We start from the raw sequence: 23,646 nt of genomic DNA, 5'->3' as shown, positions 1-23,646 counted from the left end.
GACACATTCCTGGTACATCACCCACACAGAACGTGACTTTTCGAGTCATGTTTGGTTTCACTGCAATCAATTGGTTCGTTTGTAACACAATCAAACCTGATGGCCATTTCTCGGGACGTATTGACTGACGTATTGACTGAAAGAAACCGATTTGAAGACAACAAGTAATGACATCATTGTGCACCAATGATTTGCCCGCTGTTTCGTTGATTGACTGTCTTTTAACCCAATGACCACTGATCGTCTTGAAATCTAGCTGGGTAGATAGCCAATAAGCTGAGCTAAACGGCAATACGCCATGTTTATGTGTTGCAAGACCAACCCATGTAGTAAGCTCCAGCGTAAAGAGAGTCATGCGCTATTGAATTTTCATACCGGAAGAAGCTACGCATATTAATCACTGCATTGTTTGGTGAATGCGCAGATTCAGCTGTTTATATATCAATCATTATGGCGACTAAGTCAGGGAAAGCTAAATCTAAGTCTAGATATACAGATGTACACACAACTTTAGAATAAATTAATTGGGAAGGTGAGACAGAGATTGTTGTAGGATGCTTAATTTAACGATTGTGGAGGAATATTTTTTGAACGGGAGAGGACATCGTTTTGGACTGGTAAGTTCTTATCATGCTAATGCCCTTGTTTGAAATTAATAATATTAAAATATTATTTGAGATTTTTTTATTAATTTTAGAAGCAATATATAAACATTTAATGTCATGAATTGTGAGATCTGCCGCCCCACCCCAACCCACATGAAATAGCCCATTTGAGGCTGTTGAGGAGAGGGCAGGACCACATCAATGGCCAAAGTGAAATGGAGACAGTAGATACAGCTGGTCTGTTGTAATATAATAAAGACAGTAGATCTAGCTGGTCTGTCATATTATAATAGAGACAGTAGATCTAGCTGAAATGTCATAATATAAAAGAGACAGTAGATCTAGCAGGTAATAATAATATAATAATATATTCAACCTTCAACTCTCTCTCTATATATGTATATATGTTTATTATACCTGTTGATACAGGGCTCATATGTGAAACTATTCTAACTGAACATTTTCTTTCAGAGTGACACTGACTCCGCATGGGAGTCTTATCCGGTGTCCTGTGTGAATTTAAGTATTCTCTCTCTAATTCTCTCTTTCTCTCTCTCGGAGGACCTAAGCCCTAGGACCATGCGTCAGGACTACCTGGCATGATGACTCCTTGCTGTCCCCAGTCCACCTGGCCTTGCCGCTGTTCCAGTTTCAACTGTTCTGCCTGCGGCTATGGAACCCTAAACTGTTAATTTTTACTCTTGAGGTGCTGTCCTGTTGCACCCTCTACAACCACTGTGATCTCCACCCGACACAACCAAAAGAGGACTGGCCACCCCTCATTGCCTGGTTCCTCTCTAAGTTTCTTCCTAGGTTTTTGCCTTTCTAGGGAGTTTTTCCTAGCCACCGTGCTTCTACAACTGCATTGCTTGCTGTTTGGGGTTTTAGGCTGGGGCTATATAAATAGATTTGATTTGATAGAGGACTGAGGATCATCCAAATATTGAAAGTGTGTAAATAGTTACCCATGTTATTTTGTAAAATTATACATTTTTTTTTCTTCATATTTTTTAATCAATAATTATTATTTTTTACATTTATTATTTTTTTCATTTATTTTTCTAAATTTTTTTGGGGGGGTTGTGTTAGAATACCATTTTGGCATTTTGTATATAGTTATTTGTTTCAAAATGTATACCTTCACCAATTTGGCCACTTGGGTGACTTCATGATAAATGTCATGTAGCACACTCATTTTGGAAGTTAACATTCTGAAACTTTGCACAAGTACTGTTGCCCTCTTATATTTTTCACTGAAATTGTCCCCATCATCCTATCTGAATGTTTGTTTTATCTTGTTCATTTTAGAGATGATGATACAAAAAGAAAAAGAAAACGTATGTTTTTTTCCATTGTTTTATCTAAACCAGATTTATTGTGTGTTATTCTCCTACATTCAATTCACATTTACACAAACTTCAGAGTGTTTTCTTTCAAATGGTACCAAGAATATGCATATCCTTGGTTCTGTGCCTGAGCTCCAGGCTGTTAGATTTGTGTATGTCTTCAGGTGGAAATTGCACAAAGTAGGGGGGGAGCTGCAAGAGGATCCTCTTTGGGCTAGGCATGCCGCTAACACCCCACCTCGACAACATCCGGTGAAATTGCAGAGCATGAAATTCAAAATACAAAATTCGTAGTATTAAACATCCATGAAAATACAAGTGTCTTACATCTTTTAAAAGCTTAACTACTTCTTAATCCAGGCACTTTGTCAGATTTCAAAAAGGCTTTGCGGCGAAAGTGTACCATGCGATTATCTGAGGACAGAGCCCCACATACAAAAGCATTACAAACATTTTCCAAACAAGCAGGGTCACGGAAGTCAGAAACAGCGATAAAATAAATCACTTACCATTGAAGATCTTCCTCTGTTTGCAATCCCAAGGGTCCCAGCTAAATAACAAATTGTTGTTTTGTTCGATAAATTCCTTCTTTATATCCCCAAAAAGTCAGTTTATTTGGCGAGCTTGATTCAGTAATCCACCGGTTTCCCTTGTTCAAAATGCATACAAAGGAATCCCAAAAGTTACCAATAAACTTTGTCCAAGCAAGTCATACAACGTTTCTAAACAATCTTCAGGTACCCTAATATGTAAATAAATGATCAAATTTAAGACGGAGAATAGTATGTTCATTACCGGAGATAAATAACGAAGTGCGCGCCACAATTTTACAGTCAAAATGGGAGCCACCTAGAAAAACTACAAATTCTAGCTCATTTTTCAAAAAACAAGACTGAAACTCTTTCAAAAAGAATGTTGACATCTAGTGGAAGCCCTAGGTACTGCATTATGGGAGGATTTGATTTTTCCATAGAAAGCCATTTCAATGAGTGGTGACCTAAAAAAAAAATATTTCCGGATGGATTCTGCTCGGGTTTTCACCTGCCATATCAGTTCTGTTATAATCACAGATATTATTTTAACAGTTTTAGAAACTTTGGAGTGTTTTCTAACCAATACTACTATATGCATATCCTAGCTTCTGGGCCTGAGTAACAGGCAGTTTACTTTGGGCACCTCAGTCATCCAAACTTCCGAATACTGCCCCCACCCCTAAGAAGTTAAAGGCACAGTCAACTTAGTGTATGTAAACTTCTGATCCACTGGAATTGCAATACAGTGAATTATAAGTGAAAAAATCTGTCTGGAAACAATTGTTTGAAAAATGACTTGTGTCATGCACAAAGTAGATGTCCTAACCGACTTGCCAAAACAATAGTTTGTTTACAAGAAATTTGTGGAATGGTTGAAAAACGAGTTTTAATGACTCCAACCTAAGTGTATGTAAACTGCCGACTTCAAATGTACATACTTCTCCTCATCACGCTCTGAGCAAACTGAGGAGTAAAGCATGGCTCCCATTGATGACATCAGAGAATTAACACAATTTAGAAAATAAATACAATAAAAATAGTTCACTCTTGAAAGCAATGTAATACATCTCAAAATAACCTTCAAGTAATAAATAAAAATAAATATGCGGGATTTTCAGTGAAATAGATCAAGTATATTTCACACCTGTTACACATGCACTAGTTTTCCAACTACACTTGATGCGCAACCATGCCAGCCACACTGCACACACCACCTTGTCAGCCACACTTCATGCTCAACCATGCCAGCCACACTGCACAGACTACCATGTCAGCCACACTTGATGCTCAACCATGCCAGCCACACTGCACACACCACCTTGTCAGCCACACTTCATGCTCAACCATGCCAGCCACACTGCACAGACTACCATGTCAGCCACACTTGATGCTCAACCATGCCAACCACACTGTATGCTCTACCATGTCAACCACACTGCATGCTCGTTCATGTCAACCACATTGCATGCGCTACTATCTCAACCATAATGGAGAAGGGGCTTGTGATAGGAGGATACTCTATGAGGATGGGTAAAACAACATGAATAGTCAAAATAAATCTTCTATATAGTAAAGGAAGGGAGCGATCCGACAAAGAGTGGGCTCTGAACCTGTCATAGTTTCCATGCTTAGTCTGATATTGAGTATCTTTATGTGTGTGTGAACATTCCCATGTGTCAGTGTGTGTGGTTGTTTATGAGTCAAACTTGAACAGTGAATGTGTTTTCAACAGTGCTGAGCAGCCATTTGCTGAACTGCACCCCCCCCCCCCCCACCCCACCCCATCGCGGGTGTAATCCATACCCCTTTGTCCCAGGGCTTACATGGACAGCACAGCATTTTGGGGAGCTGGCTTGCCGGGCTGGTGATGGGAATCCATACACACGCACACAGATACACCCACACACACAGCCTCTCTTGTCATTAACAGTGAATGGACCGGGTACTGGCGTCACTGTGAGAAACCAGCCATCCGGCTGAGTCTGACAGGGGTTGAGGTGTCAGACTGAGCCGGATGGCTGGTCTCTCACTGTGACGCCAGTACCCAGTCAATAACAATGAATGGACAAGAGAGGCTGATGAGAATAACATGTTGGGAGGGTGGGGGGCATAGGATTGTCTAGCCTCATCATATTCTTAACACCAGCCCCTCCCTCCCTTCCTCCGTCCCTCGTTTTTTTGTTGATGGTTGTGCATTCATTTTGAGATGATTTGGCATGGGTGGTGGGGGGAGATAATGAAGGAGAGTGTTTTGTAGGATTCCCAGTTGTATTTATAGATATTCATATAATTGTAATCTGTATCTTAATTTAAACCAGTTTGCTACATCAGGAAAATAATCCTGCATTAAGAGGAAATGTGAGTTGTTATGAGGATTATAATTAATTCTGTAGGGGTTGCTAAAAAAAATTGTCAGGGCAAATTAAGTCAGACATTTTAAAGTAGTAATTACAAACTTTAGAAGCGTTTTTCAACTTTTAATTTTTTATAATTATTATTTATTTAACCTAGGCAAGTCAGTTAGGAACAAATTCTTATTTACAATGATGGCATATGAACAGTGGATTAACTGCCTTGTTCCCCTGAACAAAACAACCAATTTGTACCTTGTGGATTCGATCTAGCAACCTTTCGGTTACTAGCCCCATGCTCTAACCACTAGGCAACCTGCCGCCCCAAAATCACAATGGGGTTCAGGTCTGGAGATTGGGCTGGCCATGATAGGGTCTTGATCTGATGGTCCTCCATCCACACCTTGATTGACCTGGATGTGTTGCATTGAGCATTGTCCTGCTGGAAAAAGCAATACTCAGAGTTTGGGAACATTATCAGAGTAGAAGGAAGAAAGTTTTCTTCCAGGACGACCTTGTACGTGGCTTGATTAATGCGTCCTTCACAAAGACAAATCTGCCCGATTCCAGCCTTGCTGAAGCACTGGGCCAGCAACCGAAAGGTTGCTAGATCGAATCCTCGAGCTGACAAGGTAAACATCTGTCATTCTTCCCCTGAACAAGGCAATTAACACACTGTTCCTAGGCCGTTGTTGTAAATAAGAATTTGTTCTTAAAGGCACAGTCAATTCAGTGTATGTATAATTCTGACCCACTGAAATTGTGATACGGTGAAATAATCTGTCTGTAAACAATTGTTGGAAAAATGACTTGTGTCATGCAGAAAGTAGATATCCTATTCGACTTGCCAAAACTAAAGTTTGTTTTAACAAGAAATTTGTGGAGTGGTTGAAAAATGAGTTTTAATGACTCCAACCTAAGTGTATGTATACGTCCTACTTCAACTGTAAATGTTTAAACATTAAAAAGTTATTCTTTTTTAGATAAAACTATACTAAATATATTCAAGTCACCAAATAATTGTTTAAAACACTGTTTTGAAATTAAGGTCTACAGTAACTTCAACAGCACTCTGTAGGGTAGCATCATGGTGTAGTATCCAGAGGACAGCTATTTTCTGTCCTCCTCTGGGTACATTGACTTCAGTACAAAACTTAGGAGGCTCATGGTTCTCACCACCTTCCACTTACACAGTAATTATAACAACTTCCGGAGGACGTCCTCAAACGTACCAGAGCTCTTGCAGCTTGAACTGACATATTGTCCACACAATCAAAGAATCAGAATGAATCTAGTACTGGAAGCATACAGCTAGCTGCAGCTAGCTAACACTGCAGTGCATAAAATGTGGTGAGTAGTTACAGAGAGAAAAACAATAGTTGAATTGTTTTGAACAAATTAATTTATTCAAAAATGAAGGAGAAGCAAGGCAGAGAGCAGGAGAGAGAGAGAGCTAGCTATATTTCCTTGTATTTTGTTCACGTTCACTTACTTAGCTAGTGAATGTAGGTAGGTAGTTAACCCTCATTAAACACCCGGCTCAAACAATGGTGAGAGGAGAGAGCTCTCCTTTGCACATATTAGTGTGTAGCTGAAATGTTTGGGACATTAGACAGAATTTGGCTGATCGGCTGTACCGACTTCAAACGAGTCTTCTGACACTTGTGGAGGTCATAGAGCAAAACGGAGAGAGAGTAATCTTTCCATGGAGGTGTCATAATAGTTTGTAGGTCAAATACTTCAGATTCTATAGCCGATTTTGTGAAAATACAGATTTTAGGGATGTCACCTTTCACCACGGAAGTGCAACATAGGCGGATGCGGTGAAATGAGACGCATCCATTGCAAAACAAAACTGTCTCTAGCATAAACTGACGGATTTTGATGGGGATTTTTTTATTATGGTAATTTGATTTCTGTGGGGGCACGGACATCAACCTAAGGGGGTTAAACGGAAGAAATGATCAAAATGGAGATAAGCACACCTGCATTTGTCCAATAGAAACCCAACAATGTTTGGGATGCATTGTTTGTGTTCCTGCAGTGAAGTTGATCTTGAGTCATATATGCATTTTTCCCACTAATTGTTAAGGTAAGGATTAGGGAAGGGGAAGCTGATCCTAGATCTTAACCTAGGGGAAACTTACCCCAGAGCTGTTTCTCCAGATAAACTGCTTGTTCGACAAAGGCTATCTATTTACAGTATATTTTGGTATATTTGTGGGTTTGTGTGTGTGAGTTGAGAATTCATTACTGCAAAGACAAATATATTAATTTTGTTACTACTAACCTTGCTAGGTATTTTGTTATTTTTGTTATTTTAGTGACAAGATATCGACACATCACATTATAATATATTTATTCACATTTGGGCTGTAATAAAATGTCAAAAATACTCTTATTCATTAAAAAAAGTGACAATGTCAACCTCATAAGTATGTTATCAGATAACATTAATGCATAGGTAAAGTATTTCAAGTTTACTCTTCTGAGTCCACTTTCTCGTTATGGAGTAATGAATACTATTGCTTTGTCCCTGTTTGTATGTAAAGAATAATGCAATATTACAGATTTTCCTGGAACGTCAATATATTTTCCTTGTTGACCTCAAAGGAAAGAGTATACTGTATATGAGCTCCTCTTCCAGCAGCAAATGTTCTGTTCCAGAGGCATCTTGTCGTTGAGGCCCTAAATGGGGCACACTCTCCAGTTGCGCAACAGAGCTTTGAGGCCCCTCGGCGAGCTGTAACTCAGTGACTTCACCCATTTTTGCCCTCTCACAACAAGATCTCAGAGTATCTCCACTCTCCATCTTTGGTTGGGTTTGTTTGGATCAAACACGTTGAGAATCATCAGCTTTTTGTCGTAATGTTGTCCACCTGTTAAAACAGACAAAAGGTTTCAGTTGGGCCTTATTTCAATACCATAAAATGCATCCTTCCTCCCTTCCTTGAGGCAATCACTTATCGGCCAACGTTGGATCAGTGAAAGAAACCAAGTGGAAACCTTGGCTTCATCTACCCAATCACTTATAGATAAGTGATGACCTTAAGTAAGGGAGAAAGGATATTCACCCTTTCTGTCTCTAAACTTGACATAATACAGAATCCAGCTCAATCAAGCTCAAACGGGACAGGAGATATACAGTACTTGTTCAAAGTTTGGAATTTCAGTTGATTACCATAGCTCCCCCCTTGGGCCAATCAGTGTCATTTTGTAAATGACAGATCTTTATGGCAAGATGCATAATTCACCCAAGTTTGGGTCAGTGGTTTCTGAGATATCGCGTATTAACGTACGAATGGGCGGAGAAAGATCCATAGTCCCCCCTCCGATTTCATTGTGGGGGACAATGAAGTGAAACCAGTGAATATTAAGTTACACTGGATTCCAAATGGACACCCAGATCACTACAGCACAGGCGCTTTCTCTTGCCTTCTGATTGGCTGGGTGGAAATACAGAGTGGCGCAGCGGTCTAAGGCACTGCATCTCAGCTCAATAGGCGTCACTACAGTCCCTGGTTCAAATCCAAGCTGTATCACATCTGGCTGTGATTGGAAGTCCCATAGGGCGGCGCACAATTGGCCCAGCATCATCTGGGTTTGGCCGGGCTAGGCCGTCATTGCAAATAAACTAAACTGACTTTAAATAAAAGTTAAATAAATAAAAAATAGATATATTGCTTCTGTCCAATCCTCTCAGATCTACAGGAGTGGCAGGGAAGTAAGGGCTGAGGGTCCATTTGGAATTCAGCAAACATGAGTCCTATTCATCAGTGCACACTATGGCCTAGTGAATATGACCCTGATAACCCATGTCTGTTGTTGTTTCTCGAGGATACAGCATATTGCATTTTCACTTTAAATGTGTAGCTATAGCACTCTGAATGAATTCTATTGTTTAGATTCTGTGTTTTCATGTTTTATGTATTAGCTTTTTAAGCACATGACCAAATGACTTTCCCCCTGGTGGGATAATAAAGTTGATCTAAATCTGAATCTGTTTCTGCCTCACCATTGACCTCCAGGAGCAAGGTCGGATGTGGCGGTATAGCGGATGAGGCCGTCAGGAGTGATGCTCCAGCAGGAGGGATGTTTGGTGGGCTCAGGAGGGATGTTTGGTGCCTGCCATGACCACACTACTGCATGGAGCAACACAGCAATCCTCAAGCATCTGGACAGAGACGGGGACACAGACAGAGTAGAAGATTAGATAGGAAAACTGTATTATGCTCTAAAGAGGAAATAATTTGTGCAGCATACATACATGCCAAAACTATAGACAGTAAACCACACATTAAAAAAATTGGGTCTGCTCACTCAAAAGTTATTCTACACCCAAAATATAGATGAGTGCTGGATCCTGGTCCATAATCCATGAGGAATGTGATGGAAAACATTCCAAAAGCCTCAATTTATGTGAAGTTACAAGGCCTCGTTCGGTGCTTCTCTGGAATTATAAACTAAACTCAGCAACAACAAAAAAACGTCCCTTTTTCAGGACCCTGACTTTCAAAGACAATTCATAAAAATCCAAATAACTTCACAGATCTTCATTGTAAAGGGTTGAAACACTGTTTCCCATGCTTCAATGAACCATCAACAATTAATGAACATGCACCTGTGGAGCGGTCGTTAGTTAAGACACTAACAGCTTACAGACGGTAGGCAATTAAGGTTACAGTTATGAAAACTTAGGGCACTAAAGAGGCCTTTCTACTGACTCTGAAAAACACACAAAAAAAGATGCCCAGGGTCCCTGCTCATCTGCGTGAACGTGCCTTAGGCATGCTGCAAGGAGGCATGAGGACTGCGGGCAATACATTGCAATGTCCATACTGTGAAACGCCTAAGACAGCGCTACAGGGAGACAGAACAGACAGCTGATCGTCCTCGCAGTGGCATACCACGTGTAACAACACTTGCACAGGATCGGTACTTCCGAACATCACACCTGTGGGACAGGTACAGGATGGCAACAACAACTGCCCAAGTTACACCAGGAACCCACAATCCCTCCATCAGTGCTCAGACTGTCCGCAATAGGCTGAGAGAGGCTGGACTGAGGGCTTGTAGGCCTGTTAGGCAGGTCCTCACCAGACATCACCGGCAACAATGTTGCCTATGGGCAGAAACCCACCGTCACTGGACCAGACAGGACTAGTAAAAAGTGCTCTTCACTGAGGAGTCGTGGTTTTGTCTCACCAGGGGGGATGGTCGGATTCGCATTTATCGTCGAAGGAAAGAGCGTTACACCGAGGCCTGTACCCTGGAGCGGGATCGATTTGGATGGGGAGGGTCCGTCATGGTGTGTCACAGCATCATCGGACTGAGCTTGTTGTCATTGCAGGAATTCTCAACGCTGTGCGTTACAGCGAAGACATCCTCCTCCCTCATGTTGTGCCCTTCCTGCAGGATCATCCTGACATGACCCTCCAGCATGACAATGCCACCAGCCAAACTGCTCATTCTGTGCGTGATTTCCTGCAAGACAGGAATGCCATGTTCTGCCATGGCCATCGAAGAGCCAGGATCTCAATCCCTTTGAGCATGTCTGGGACCTGTTGGATCGGAGGGTGAGGACTATGGCCATTCCCCCCAGAAATGTCAGAGAACTTGTAGGTGCCTTGGAACAGTGGGGTAACATCTCACAGCAAGTACAGGCAAATCTGGTGCAGTCCACGAGGAGGAGATGCACTGCAGTACTTAATGCAGCTGGTGGCCACACCAGATACTGACTGTTAGTTTTGATTTTGACCCCCCTCCCTTTGTTCAGGGAAACATTATTCAATTTCTGTTAGTCACATGTCTGTGGAACTTGTTCAGTTTATGAATCTTGTTATGTTCATACAAATATTAACACGTTAAGTTTGCTGAAAATAAACGCAGTTGACAGTGATAGGACGTTTCTTTTTTTGCTGTGTTTGTAGATGTATTTGTAATAATATGAAATATAATTGCATATTTCTATTATCAATCAAGGTGAGACTGAACATGGACAAGGCACATGAGAAAAAAGAGCCACCGGAGGAGAATCAAGGCGACCAAATGCTTCAACTTGGATTTATTTTTTTTGCTGAGTTCATAAGTAGGTGAAGGTGCAGCCCACGCCCGAGACATAGACTAGTAAATAGGTAGAATACTTAACAAATCCCCAAGGGAAAATGTATTAACCAAGAACTGCGTCTGACAAACATTTTTGCGCAAAACCCTACAAAGATGGTTCTAGTGCAGGGATATTTATATCTGGACCATGAATCTAGTTCCACTGCTGATTTTTATTTTTCCCCTCCAATCAAGGACTGATTAGAACTCAGATACCTGGTGTGTACAATTCATTATCAGATAGAGCAGAAAACCAACTACTCCAGGCTAAGATTGAAATACCCCTGCTCAAAAGCTTGATATGCCACAGCACTAAATGTAGGGCTTTCCTGGCCTGTCCACCTACTCCTCTGAACACCCCGTTGCCATGACAATGGTAGCTAACATACCTTGGGTGGAGATGTCCGTCCTGATAGATCCAGATCTGTTTGACTCCGCCCTTCTCCTCCATTGTCTGGATACGCATCAGATTGACGTCGTCCATATCAACCGGAAGTACACCTGTCGCTGCTCAGGTAACACACACACACACACGCATGGATATACACACAAATGGACATGCATGGATATGGATACACACACACACAAAGCTATTGTGGCTGAATGGAAGCAAGTCCCTGCAGCAATATTCCAACATCTTGTGGAAAGCCTTCCCCGAAGAGTGGAGGCTGTTATAGCAGCATAGGGGGGACCAACTCCATATTAATGCCCATGATTTTGGAATGAGATTTTTGACGAGCAGGTGTCCACATACTTTTGGTCATGTGTTGTATGTCTGCCATCCAGGGCCTTTGCTCACAACATTGGAGAACATTATGCAAACCCATGAATAGGCTTAGGCATGGATTCAATCCTAGGCCCGTTACAGAGCAGTGCACTAGATAGCTGAAAAAGCACTTTTTAAAAAGTGTTTTTTTCCAGACTTTTGTAGAGCTCGCATTTTGCTCGCAAGCGTAAATTCCCTTTAAATGTCTGTTATAATGTGCAGCTCTATTAACGCGCCTTGGATTGAATCCTGGCCTTAATCTCTGTATGCCCCACATAATCACATAATCACATTTGAGATGGCTTTTCACCTGGATAAGTGGGCGCGGGGGTCCGATTTGCTGCCAGCTACTGAACGTGCGCCAATCAGGCACCTCGCCAGGCTTTAGCAGAATCTGAGCACCCCGGTAGTTGATCCCCTCATACAGCACCCACCTGTCAATCAAATAAGTAAAGTTTCAATCAAAACCAAGTGTCAATCAAACTCGTGCCAATAAAAAAGTAACAATACACCCTAGCAAAGCTTGGTGTCTCGCATATTACATTAGACAGAAATGATTTCTTACGGTGTCAATCAAAGACAAAATAAATATACAGTTACCAAACTAGGTGTCTCACATTTAAATAAACTATTCCTTTGCCTTTTTACCCACTCAATCCCCATAAAAGCTAAAACACATAAACGCAGTAACATGCTGTTTGGGCCTTTGCTGATGTTATCGCTTTATCTGGAATCAAAAGCTCCATTCATATGGCTTCATCACATTCTTCTCCCCTCAAGAATGTCCCACTCCTGAGTTATAGGAGTGTGTTCCAGAGGTGAGTGCACACCTCCAGTCTGAATGTCACACACGATCGGGAATTTTGCACCAGTCCTGGACCAGGCCTCATCTCACTATCTCATACTATCCCATTCTGCCAAGATCCTTCCCTCTTCCCATGATGCCTCGGTTTGAGATTCCTACTTCCTGCTGACCTTGCATTCGACACTAACCTCGTTCCCAGTCTAAATTGTTTCGGAGAAAGCCGAATGGTAGACAAAATTGTTCTACACTAAACTTAACTGTGAACTGTCCAATAATAGGTCCAACTGTGGTCACCAGTACTAAACTATCTATGCAATAAAAGCTACAATCCTACTTTCTACACTAGCGCCTTGTGTGAAGTCAAGTCAAATCAACTTTTATTAGTCACATGTGCCGAATACAACAGGTGTAGACCTTACAGTGAAATGCTTACTTACGAGGCCCTAACTAACAGTGCAGTTTAAAAAAAATACGGATAAGAAGAGATAAAAGTAACAAGTAATTAAAGAGCAGCAGTAAAAAATGACAATATATACAGGGGGGAGCCGGTACAGAGACAATATGCGGGGGCACCGGTTAGTTGAGGTAGTATGTACATGTAGGTAGAGTTATTAAAGTGACAATATGCATTGACGACAACAGAGAGTGGCAGTGGTGTGGAGGGGGGGGGGGGGGGGGCAATGCAAATAGTCTGGGTAGTCATTTGACTAGATGTTCAGGAGTCTTATGGCTTGGAGGTAGAAGCTGTTTAGCAGCCTCTTGGACCTAGACTTGGCACTCCGGCCACTACGGTGGCTAGAGTCTTTGACAATTTTTAGGGCATTCCTCTGACCGCCTGGTATAGAGGTCCTGGATGGCAGGAAGCTTGGCCCCAGTGATGTACTGGGCAGTTCACACTACCCTCTGTCGGGCCTTGTGGTCGGAGACCGAGCAGTTGCCATAGCAGGCAGTGATGCAACCAGTCAGGATGCTCTCGATGGAGCAGCGGTAGAACCTTTTGAGGATCTGAGGACCTATGCCAAATTTTCCAGTCTCCTGAGGGGAAATAGGTTTTGTCGTGCCCGCTTCACGACTGTCTTGGTGTGCTTGGACCATGTTAGTTTGTTGGTGATGTGGACACCAAGGAACTTGAAGCTGACAACCTGCTCCACTGCAGCCCCGTCGATGAGAATGGGGGTGTGCTCGGTCTTATTTTTCCTGTAGTTCACAAGCATCTCCTTTGTCTTGATCACGTTGAGGGATAGGTGGTGCCAGGACAACAACATGGCCAGGTCTCTGACCTCCTCCTTATGGTCTGTCTCGTTGTTGTCGTTGATCAGGCCTACCACTGTTGTGTCATCGGCAAATGTAATGATGGTGTTGGAGTTGTGCCTGTCCGTGCAGTTATGAGTGAACAGGGAGTATAGGAGGGGGGCTGAGCACGCATCCCTGAGGGGACCTTTACCACCTTGGGGAGGCCCATCAGGAAGTCCAGGATCCAGTTGCAGAGGAAGGTGTTTAGTCCCAGGGGCCATAGCTTAGTGATGAGCCTTGAGGGCACTATGGTGTTGAACACTGAGCTGTAGTCAATGAACAGCATTTTTCACATAGGTGTTCCTTTCGCCCAGGTGGAAAAGGGCAGTGTGGAGTGCAATAGAGATTGCATCATCTGTGGATCTGTTGGTGCGGTATGCAAATTGGAGTGGGTCTAGGGTTTCTGGGAGAATGGTGTTGATGTGAGCCTTGACCAGCCTTTCAAAGCACTTCATGACTACAGACATGAGTGCTAAGGGTCGGTAGTCATTTAGGCAGGTTTCTTTAATGTTCTTGGGCACAGGGACTATCATGGTCTGCTTGAAACATGTTTTGTGTATTACAGACTCAGGGAGAGGTTGAAAATATCAGTGAAGACACTTGCCAGTTCGCATGCTCGGAGTACACGTCCTGGTAATCAGTCTGTCCCTGCAGCCTTGTGAATGTTGACATGTTTAAAGGTGTTACTCACATTGGCTAAGGAGAGCATGATCACACAGTCATCCAGAACAGCTGATGCTCTCATGCATGTTTCAGTGTTACTTGCCTCAAAGCGAGCATACAAGTTTTTCAGCTCGTCTGGTAGGCTTGTGTCACTGGGCAGCTCTCGGCTGTGCTTCCGTTTGTAGTCTTTAATGGTTTGCAAGCCCTGCCACATCCAACGAGCATCGGAGCCGGTGTAGTACGATTCATTTTTAGTATTTTATTGACCCTTTGCTTGTTTGATGGTTCGTCGTTGGGCATAGCGGGATTTCTTATATGCTTCCGGGTTAGAGTCACGCTACTTGAAAGCGGCAGCTCTACCCTTTAGCTCAGTGTGAATGTTGCCTGTAATCCATGGCTTCTGGTTGGGGTATGTATGTTGTGGGTTATTTTCTGTCACCAATGGTTTGTTTTATTTATTTTTTACAATTTGTTTTTCCATGGCACATAATCAAACATATTTCAATATCTTACATTGTCAATAGATATCGTTTTCCTACCCCCTCCTCCATGTTTGGTGAAGTGACCAACCAGACCCACAAGACTGTCATGGTCAAGTCTTTTGATACCCGGAAGGGTGGGAGAACAACCTGAAGGTAATTATCTTTGCAAACAACATCAGTATCCAGGCCGAGTATAAGCTGCAGCTGTTGACTGAGGTAAACGATGCAATTGTACATAACATTATTGCATATACTGCAGTCTTTCAAATTTGTGATTGACTTAGTGTTGTTGTTTGTCTATTGCTATTTTTGAATAACGTACTTTCAGATCACTGAAACCTCACCTGATGTGGGTTTCAGGCACGGACTGAGATTGCCCGCTGTTAATTTATTTTGTAACACCGCACTAATCCATCAAATTTTCTCCTGTGTGTTTGCTTGTTTACGTCTCTCTCTCCTACCCTGTTCCCTATAACTCTGCTCTTGTTCTCCAGAAGCTAAGTGTTCCGCTTAAAACACAGACATGGATCCACCTGATGTCCTCCATTACAAACCACCCTCCAACTTTTCATTACATCATCTACAGCTACTGTTGTTGTCATTGTCTGCTAAGAAAGTTTTTGCCCTATCTTACTGGGCACATAATATGTGAGATACACAGATTAACTAAAAACACTAGCACTACAAACACATAAACAAAGAGAGCAGCAGTGCCTGGACTTTGCAGTCTCACTCTTCAAGTCCCCCTTCAGAGGCTGGCTGCATGTTGAGAACAAGTGACAGGTTTAATTCCACACACCATAATTCTGAATTTTAGTCTATGATTGCCATGTGATTGTACAACAAATCTGTGAAAATAAAATAATGACAACTGTACCAAAAACTATAAAAGTTCATGTATTAAAATATTAAATATTACCAGGTTGGTTTTCACAGCTGTTTCATGAGGTTTTCATTGTTGTAAGTTGTATGGTATTTATTTGTTCCACATTATTCATTGTTGTATCCTAGGATCTACAATAGACACAGTTGAAGTTGAACGTTTACATACATCTTAGCCAAATACATTTAATGGCTTAAGACAACAAAGTCAGGGTATTGGAGTGGCCATCACAAAGCCCGGACCTCAATCCTATAGAAAATTTGTGGGCAGAACTGAAAAAGTGTGTGCGAGCAAAGAGGCCTACAAACCTGACTCAGTTATATCAGCTCTGTCAGGAAGAATGGGCCAAAATTCACCCAACTTATTGTGGGAAGCTTGTGGAAGGCTACCCGAAACATTTAACCCAAGTTAAACAATTTTAATGGCAATGCTACCAAATACGAATTGAGTGTATGTACACTTATGACTCATTGGGAATGTGATGAAAGAAAGAAATAAAGCTGAAATATATCATTCTCTCTACTATTATTCTGACATTTCACAGTCTTAAAATAAAGTGTTAATCCTAACTGACCAAAGACAGGGAATTTTTACTAGGATTAAATGTCAGTCATTGTGAAAAACTGAGTTTAAATGTATTTGGCTAAGGTGTATGTAAACGTCCGACTTCAACTGTATGTAATATAGTAGAATGTTATGAACCGACACTGAATCGCAGCAGCTAACTATTAGCTATGTAGTAGCTTCTTTGTAGGTGTCCGCATTTTTATTTATTTCACCTTTATTTAACCAGGTAAGCTAGTTGAGAACAAGTTCTCATTTGCAACTGCGACCTGGCCAAGATAAAACATAGCAGTCCGACACATACAACAACACAGAGTTACACATGGAATGAACAAAACATACAGTCAATAATACAGTAGAAAAAAAACAAGTCTATATACAGTGAGTGCAAATAAGGGAGTTAAGGCAATAAATAGGCCATGATGGCAAAGTAATTACAATATGGCAATTAAACACTGGAATGGTAGATGTGCAAAAGATGGATGTGCAAGTAGAGATACTGTGGTGCAAAAGGAGCAAAATAAATAAATATAGTATGGGGATGTGGTAGATAGATGGGCTGTATACAGATGGGCTATGAACAGGTGCATTGATCTGTGAGCTGCTCTGACAGCTGGTTCTTAAAGCTAGTGAGGGAGATGGGAATCTCCAGCTTCAGTGTTTTTGGCAGTTCGTTCCAGTCAGTGGCAGCAGAGAACTGGAAGGAAAGGCGACCAATGGAGGAGTTGGCTTTTGGGGTGACCAGTGAGATATTCCTGCTGGAGCGTGTGCTACAAGTGGGTGCTACTATGGTGACCAGCGAGCTGAGATAGGGCGGGGCTTTACCTAGCAGAAACTTGTTGCTAACTTGTAGCCAGTCGGTTTGGCGACGAGTATGAAGCGAGGGCCAGCCAACGAGAGCGTACAGGTCGCAGTGGTGGGTAGTATATGGGGCTTTGGTGACAAAACGGATAGCACTGTGATAGACTACATCCAGTTTGCTGAGTAAAGTGTTAGAGGCTATTTTATAGATGACATCGCCGAAGTCAAGGATCGGTAGGATGGTCAGTTTTACGAGGGTATGTTTGGCTGCATGAGTGAAGGAAGCTTTGTTGCAAAATAGGAAGCCGATTCTAGATTTAATTTTTGATTGGAGATGCTTAATGTGAGTCTGGAAGGAGAGTTTTACAGTCTAGCCAGACACCTAGGTATTTGTAGTTGTCCACGTATTCTAAGTCAGAGCCATCCAGAGTAGTGATGCTGGATGGGCGGGCAGGTGCGGGCAATGATCGGTTGAATAGCATGCATTTAGTTTTATTTGCGTTTATTAAGTTTTTAGGGGTACGACTGCATCTAGGGTATTACAAGGTTAAATTTTGTTCCTCAGTTAGGTGGTTAACTTATTATTGTACCCTGACGTCCTTGGGTAGGTGGAGGGAGTCTGGAAGTGCATCAAGGAATCTTTTGGGTTGTCCGGGAATTTATAGCACAGCTTTTGATGATCCTTGGTTGGGGTCTGAGCAGATAATTTGTTGCGATTGCAAATGGAATAAAATGGTGGTCCGATAGCCCAGGATAATGAGGAAAAACATTAAGCTCCACAATATTTATTAAACGGGACAAAACTAGGTCCACAGTATGACTGTGGCATTGAGTAGGTTCGGAGACATGTTGGAAAACTTGATTCGACGATGGCTACACTGTGCTAGTGGCAGACTCCACAAAGCTGGCAGGCTGCCTGGCCTGCACCCTCTCTCATTGTAGAGCTAGAGGAGTAAGAGCCCTGTCTATGTTCATAGATGAGAGCACCCCTCCAGCTAGGATGGAGTCCGTCACTTCTCAGCAGGCCAGGCTCGGTCCTGTATGTGGGCGAGTCATAGAAAGAGGGCCAGTTATCTACAAATTCTCTTTTGGGAAGGGCAGAATACAGTTTTCAACCAGCGATTGAGTGGTGAGACTGCTGTAGAGTTCATCACTCCCCCTAACTGGGTGATAATTAACTGAGTGATAGAATGTTACTGATAAACAAATGGTTATTTCACTTGCCCAGCTGTCCAACTCCTTGACAATTCCCCATCAGAAGAAGCGTAGGTTGATTTTGGCATTCATGCGCTTCACTGGGAAATATCCAGCATGCATCTGTCAGTACAGGCCTCTTTCTCCTGTTTAGTAAAAATCACTCTCCTGTGCAGCTGGCCATCCTTTCCCCGTAGGTATATATGATTGCCAAATTAGTTGGAAGAGAAGAGTTGTTGAAATACTCAAGTCTAAGTATATTTGCTCTGCTGTCTTTCTCTGTCTCTGCATACAGTAGCACGTTTGTATGAAGGTGTGGTGATTCACAGTCAAATTGTTATAGGTGTTACGGTTTTCTTCCGTCGAAGGAAAGGACCAAAATGCAGCGTGGTTATTTTGATTCATCTTTAATGAAAGATGAACACGAACAATACAAAACAAGAACCGTGAAAACCTAAACAGCCTTATCTGGTGCAAACAAACAGAGACAGGAACAATCACCCACGAAACACTCAAAGAATATGGCTGCCTAAATATGGTTCCCAATCAGAGACAACGATAAACACCTGCCTCAGATTGAGAACCACTCCAGGCAGCCATAGACTATTCTAGACAACCCCACTAACCACTCACTATCCCATAACCTACAACAAACCCCTAGACAAAACACACCACAAACTAACCCATGTCACACCCTGGCCTGATCAAAATACAGAAAACACAAAATACTAAGACCAGGGTGTGACAATAGGCGTCTTTTTGTCAAAATCAAAAATAATTGTTCTGAAAGCAACTTTTTCCCAAAAGAAAAGGAAGTCATAGCGGACACCAACAAAGATGGCATCTCAGGTAAGCAGCACTGGGCTGTATTGACGTATCCTAAAAAAATGACATGTGCTGCTTTAGATTGAACGGTCATATCTCAGTTATTTACTTTGAGAGCGAGCTGACCAAGGGGGTCGAACATGTAGATATTGCCAGATGTTTACTGTGTGAGGACCAGGCCGTGGAAGCCTTGCAAAAACCAAGTGGTGAGAAACAGCCCTCTATATAAACGTTTCAGGTACACGGTATGTGACGCAAACACCTATTGGCATTCTTCGATTGTTTGTCAGCTTAAGGCACTCTAGCCACTTGTGTGTGTGGAGTCCACAGCATCCCTCTAGGTTATATCAGCGGTTTTGTTGAACCCCTCCTGCATCTGAACTGGCTGACAGAGGTCACGGCCTGATGTCACTTGGTTGAGTCAACAGGAAGTATTATTAAAGAGATGCTTTACATTGAAATCCCAGAGTTAATGATCCAAGATGACTGACCGTGTTAGAATAAAATGGCTTAATCATGCTCTCGTCTGCAGGTATGTTTTGATGTGAGAGGAATCCAGTCCCGACAGCGCAATTGTGATGAACTGAGAGACTACTAGGGTAGCACTCATTCATGAATCATATGCTCTCTCCCCCCACCTCATCTAATGCACACCATATGTGCATTGAAGTAGAGATTTGCCTTCCTTATAACTAGGCATTTCAGGTCAGAATGACAGCCTAGGAACTGCCTTGTTCAGGGGCAGAAGGACAGATGTTTACCTTTTCTGCTCAGGGATTCGATCTTGCAACCTTCTGGTTACTAGTCAACGCTCTAACCACCTGCCCGCCCAAGATTGAACTCTTATTAAAATTAAATGCACTTTCAATAAAGCGTTCCACATTCGCCACTGGTTGAAATACCATCCTGTGTCCTCAGATATGCATAGGATTTTTTTTCCCTGTGTGTAATCATTTATATCCCAGGAGCAGTAAAAGCTGTTGGTGTATAATTGTAATACATACAAATAATGGCGTGTCATATCTGAACCGCACCTTTATTTGCCAAGGAAGAGTACATGATCGGTGAATATATTCAATATACAGGCTACAAAATAGGAATCTCATGTGTGGTAACAACTAAAATACATGTGTATAAAGGTATATTCTACTCTAGGCTTCATTAATGAGGTTCATAGATTGGTATGAATATTAGTTCAGAACGTGTAGCCAGATCGGCTACATAGTTATTTTTAATCCGACACAATGCAGCTGAAGTAACATGCTTATTACAAGGCAAGCTTACAATTGTGCAGTCAATGCTTTAGCCATGTGAAACAGTGGATGTAAAGAATCTACAAGACAACAGCCTGGATTGTTGGTTCTAAGGAGTCCCTAAAAGACAAATGACAACTTCGCTCTCCTAACACTAGCTAGTCAGGTAACTTGCTAAATAGCGATGTTCATAATTTAACTTTGATTTAAAAAAAATCTGTCTGCACAAACGTTTGTACCTTCCATAGTTCGGTCTTGGAGATTGAAGAATGCATGGGTGTCCGAGCTGTGCGCAAGTAGTTTTTAAAAACAGACAGCTCGGTACATTCAGCTTGTCAACACTTCTTCCAAAACAAGTAGTGATGAAATCAAGCTCTTCCCATTTGAGCCATGAGAGATTGACATATATGTCATTAAAGAAGAAATGGCCATATTTGGATGGAAACCAAGCAAGTGAGAGGTATCAAGGAAAGTTGTAATTTCAGTTGAAAATTACCAACACTGCAGCCAACCACAGCCCTGCTGGCCTCACTTTGGCAAAACACCATCTGCTATAACATTGAGTCAGTTCATCCTACTGGACATTGGAAAGCTTTTGTTTTGCCACCCATTGTTTGTCCTAGACGGGAAATTGGTGTGCAACACGCTTACAAAAGGGTTGATTGATACACGTCAGATGACAAGCCTACAACATGCGCCTTGGTATTAAATGCAAATCAGATACAATTAAGGTACTCCAACGGTTAGGATTGTTTTATATAGAACACTTTATTTGACATGTTAGAGACATTACACCCAAAGAATGTATCCAGAAGAAACATATAAATGACGCTCCTCAAAGAGGTCTTTGACATGTCGTTGTCCTGTTGAGAGAGAGAGAAGCTATTAGTTCAGTTATGGTCTGCCAGGGTCTGAAAAGCATAAAACAAGACCAACCTCTTTTCGGGTTGTCCTGATTCACACATTGTCCACTACAGGGGCCGCCAGAGGGACTACTGGCATCACAGATGCCCACATCACAATGGACAAAGACCTAGGAATCAAAGATTTCATGGAGTCAGATTTAAAAAAATAAATAATGGATGAATGCCACAAACACAAAATTAACCAATAAAGATTGTTACCTGGCCACTCGGCTCAACCGCATCCTCGGCGAAGGCAAACATATAGACCTCAAAGCGTTTGACGTGAGGGGGGAAGTGGACCCTGGCGTCAGCTACCACCGGGTGGAAGACCACACGGTATGGATCACCGGGGTTCTCACAGCTGCCAGTGTAGAGAGAGGGACTAAGTTAGGAACAAGAAAACGCTGCAAACACTAACCCCCTTGTGTACAAAGTCTTGTGGTGGTGTCATGACTGTCCTGTGAGGATCAGATCAATTTACAGCAGAAGTGGGTTCTTTCTCCCCCTCCAGTATGAACTAAAGGAATGTCTTTGATAGCAGGCTTTTCCCACCAAAAATCACCTTCGTCTTGAAAAAAACATTTCATATACAATGTAAATGCTCAAGACTTCCTACCTGTAGAGTGAGCACTTTTCTAGGATTTCCTTTTTACAAATCAAAATAAAAACCAATATGACATTCATTTTCTATAGCTAATCTCTGACCAGTCTTATGTTAGAAATATTGTTCCAGTATTCACTTTTGAACGTGTAAGAGAAACTCCTAGAAAATGTGCATAGTAAGTAGCCATGCCACAAGGAACATCAGAGCGGGTCAGACTGACAGAACCGTCCCCGGCGGCCAGAGTGCATAAAAGGACTGGTAACAGAAATTAGCATTAGACCAGAAAACCGTGAGGCACAAGCTACACGTTTGAAACTTTCCTAAACTCACAAGTACCTAGAAAAGCAAACTTAAGTGGGACCACTGCTACTATATCCAAACCATCCTACTCTCAACACCCACTGAGGAATCAGCGACAGGGTTGATTAGCCCATCTTCCAGAACGAGTGAAAGGATAAGCCATCCTGTAGTTCTGTTCAAGACTCGTCATTGGAGCCACGAGCAACCAACGACATTGTGACCTCGTGTAGCCAATCAGAGAGAAGACCCAACCACCTACCTTTCCACGGCGCCATCCCACAAATGCTTTTCCTCCAAGCTGGGGCCGGTTCGTGTGTTCAAAAATGTATCAACGACAAGTGTCCCTTATGGAACGGGGGGGGGAGACATCTTGTAACAAGCCATCATATTGTGTCAGTCCACTAGGGACCTGTGTTTAGCTAGCTAGTAATTCAATTAAACCAATTTGTACAGTACTGAATCATAAGGCTGGGGTTTTTGCAGCTGCAAGGAGGATACGATGTCATGGTTAATAAGTTGACTTTATCAATGGAATAGATTTCTACCGTCGAGTTTAGGTAGGGAAATGGTAACTTTTTAAAACCTTCCTCGGCACCCCAAATCCTAACATGATTAATTTAGTCGGCTAACAATTAAACAGTCCTCAGATAATTCAAGGTCACGTCACGACAGTGGTTTGTTGGTTTTAATTTCTGATCTTTTGGCCCATCAGACCTGGATGAATCTGATTTAGTACATTTATTTATTTTAAAGAACAGAAATTGAGCTGCCTATTTGAAAAACAAAAATGCACATTTAGCATTTCTCACCAACAACATTACTTTGTCTACTGCAATGGCTTTTATAGCTTGTTAAATGACAGATGTCAAACATGTATATTCAATTACATTGACATGAGGTGAGATGTCCCTCTAAATGTTTCTTAATTCTAAATGATCAGACTACAGGCGACTTGAATATTGATCAATTGACTGTGGTTTAACCAAAGTTGCCGAATAGACAGTCGGTATCAACAAGGCAATCATATTTTTCAAAATAAGTACTTAATTTTAATTAAGAATTTCATGCAATGCGCCAAAGCAATTCTTCCGCTGTCAGAAAGTGGTCACAAAATAAATTCTACACCCATGGCATCGGATTCAAACGTAGCTCTACTATACAAAGTAACCTACGCATTAAAAGTTCAGGCCTACTTTTTTTATTTGCATCTTTGGGAGGTTTATCATTTACTGATTAACTGCCAGATATTAGCAAAAAGGGATTTGTGAAATCTGAAGACATTATATTAAGAGACAAACGCCCACACCAGTACAAATCCACTTGAGCTGACAGACAATGGCCACGATTTTGCACAACGATATAGTTGCA

General features: G+C 42.0%; 1 protein-coding gene across 1 annotated transcript in view; it reads right to left on the bottom strand.

Moving 5' to 3' along the window:
* The window catches only part of LOC139408003 (uncharacterized), a 91,186-nt gene that overhangs the window by 32,219 nt on the left and 35,321 nt on the right, over window positions 1–23,646 (bottom strand). The window contains 4 exon segments of the mRNA XM_071151847.1: window positions 8,851–9,009; window positions 11,330–11,447; window positions 21,406–21,502; window positions 21,594–21,735. Coding sequence (XP_071007948.1) covers window positions 8,851–9,009; window positions 11,330–11,447; window positions 21,406–21,502; window positions 21,594–21,735 — 516 coding nt within the window.

Source organism: Oncorhynchus clarkii, chromosome 4 (assembly GCF_045791955.1).
Source record: "Oncorhynchus clarkii lewisi isolate Uvic-CL-2024 chromosome 4, UVic_Ocla_1.0, whole genome shotgun sequence".
Taxonomy (NCBI): domain Eukaryota; kingdom Metazoa; phylum Chordata; class Actinopteri; order Salmoniformes; family Salmonidae; genus Oncorhynchus; species Oncorhynchus clarkii.
The sequence above is the reverse complement of the archived record's forward strand: the minus strand, read 5'-3'. Positions and strand labels throughout refer to the sequence as shown.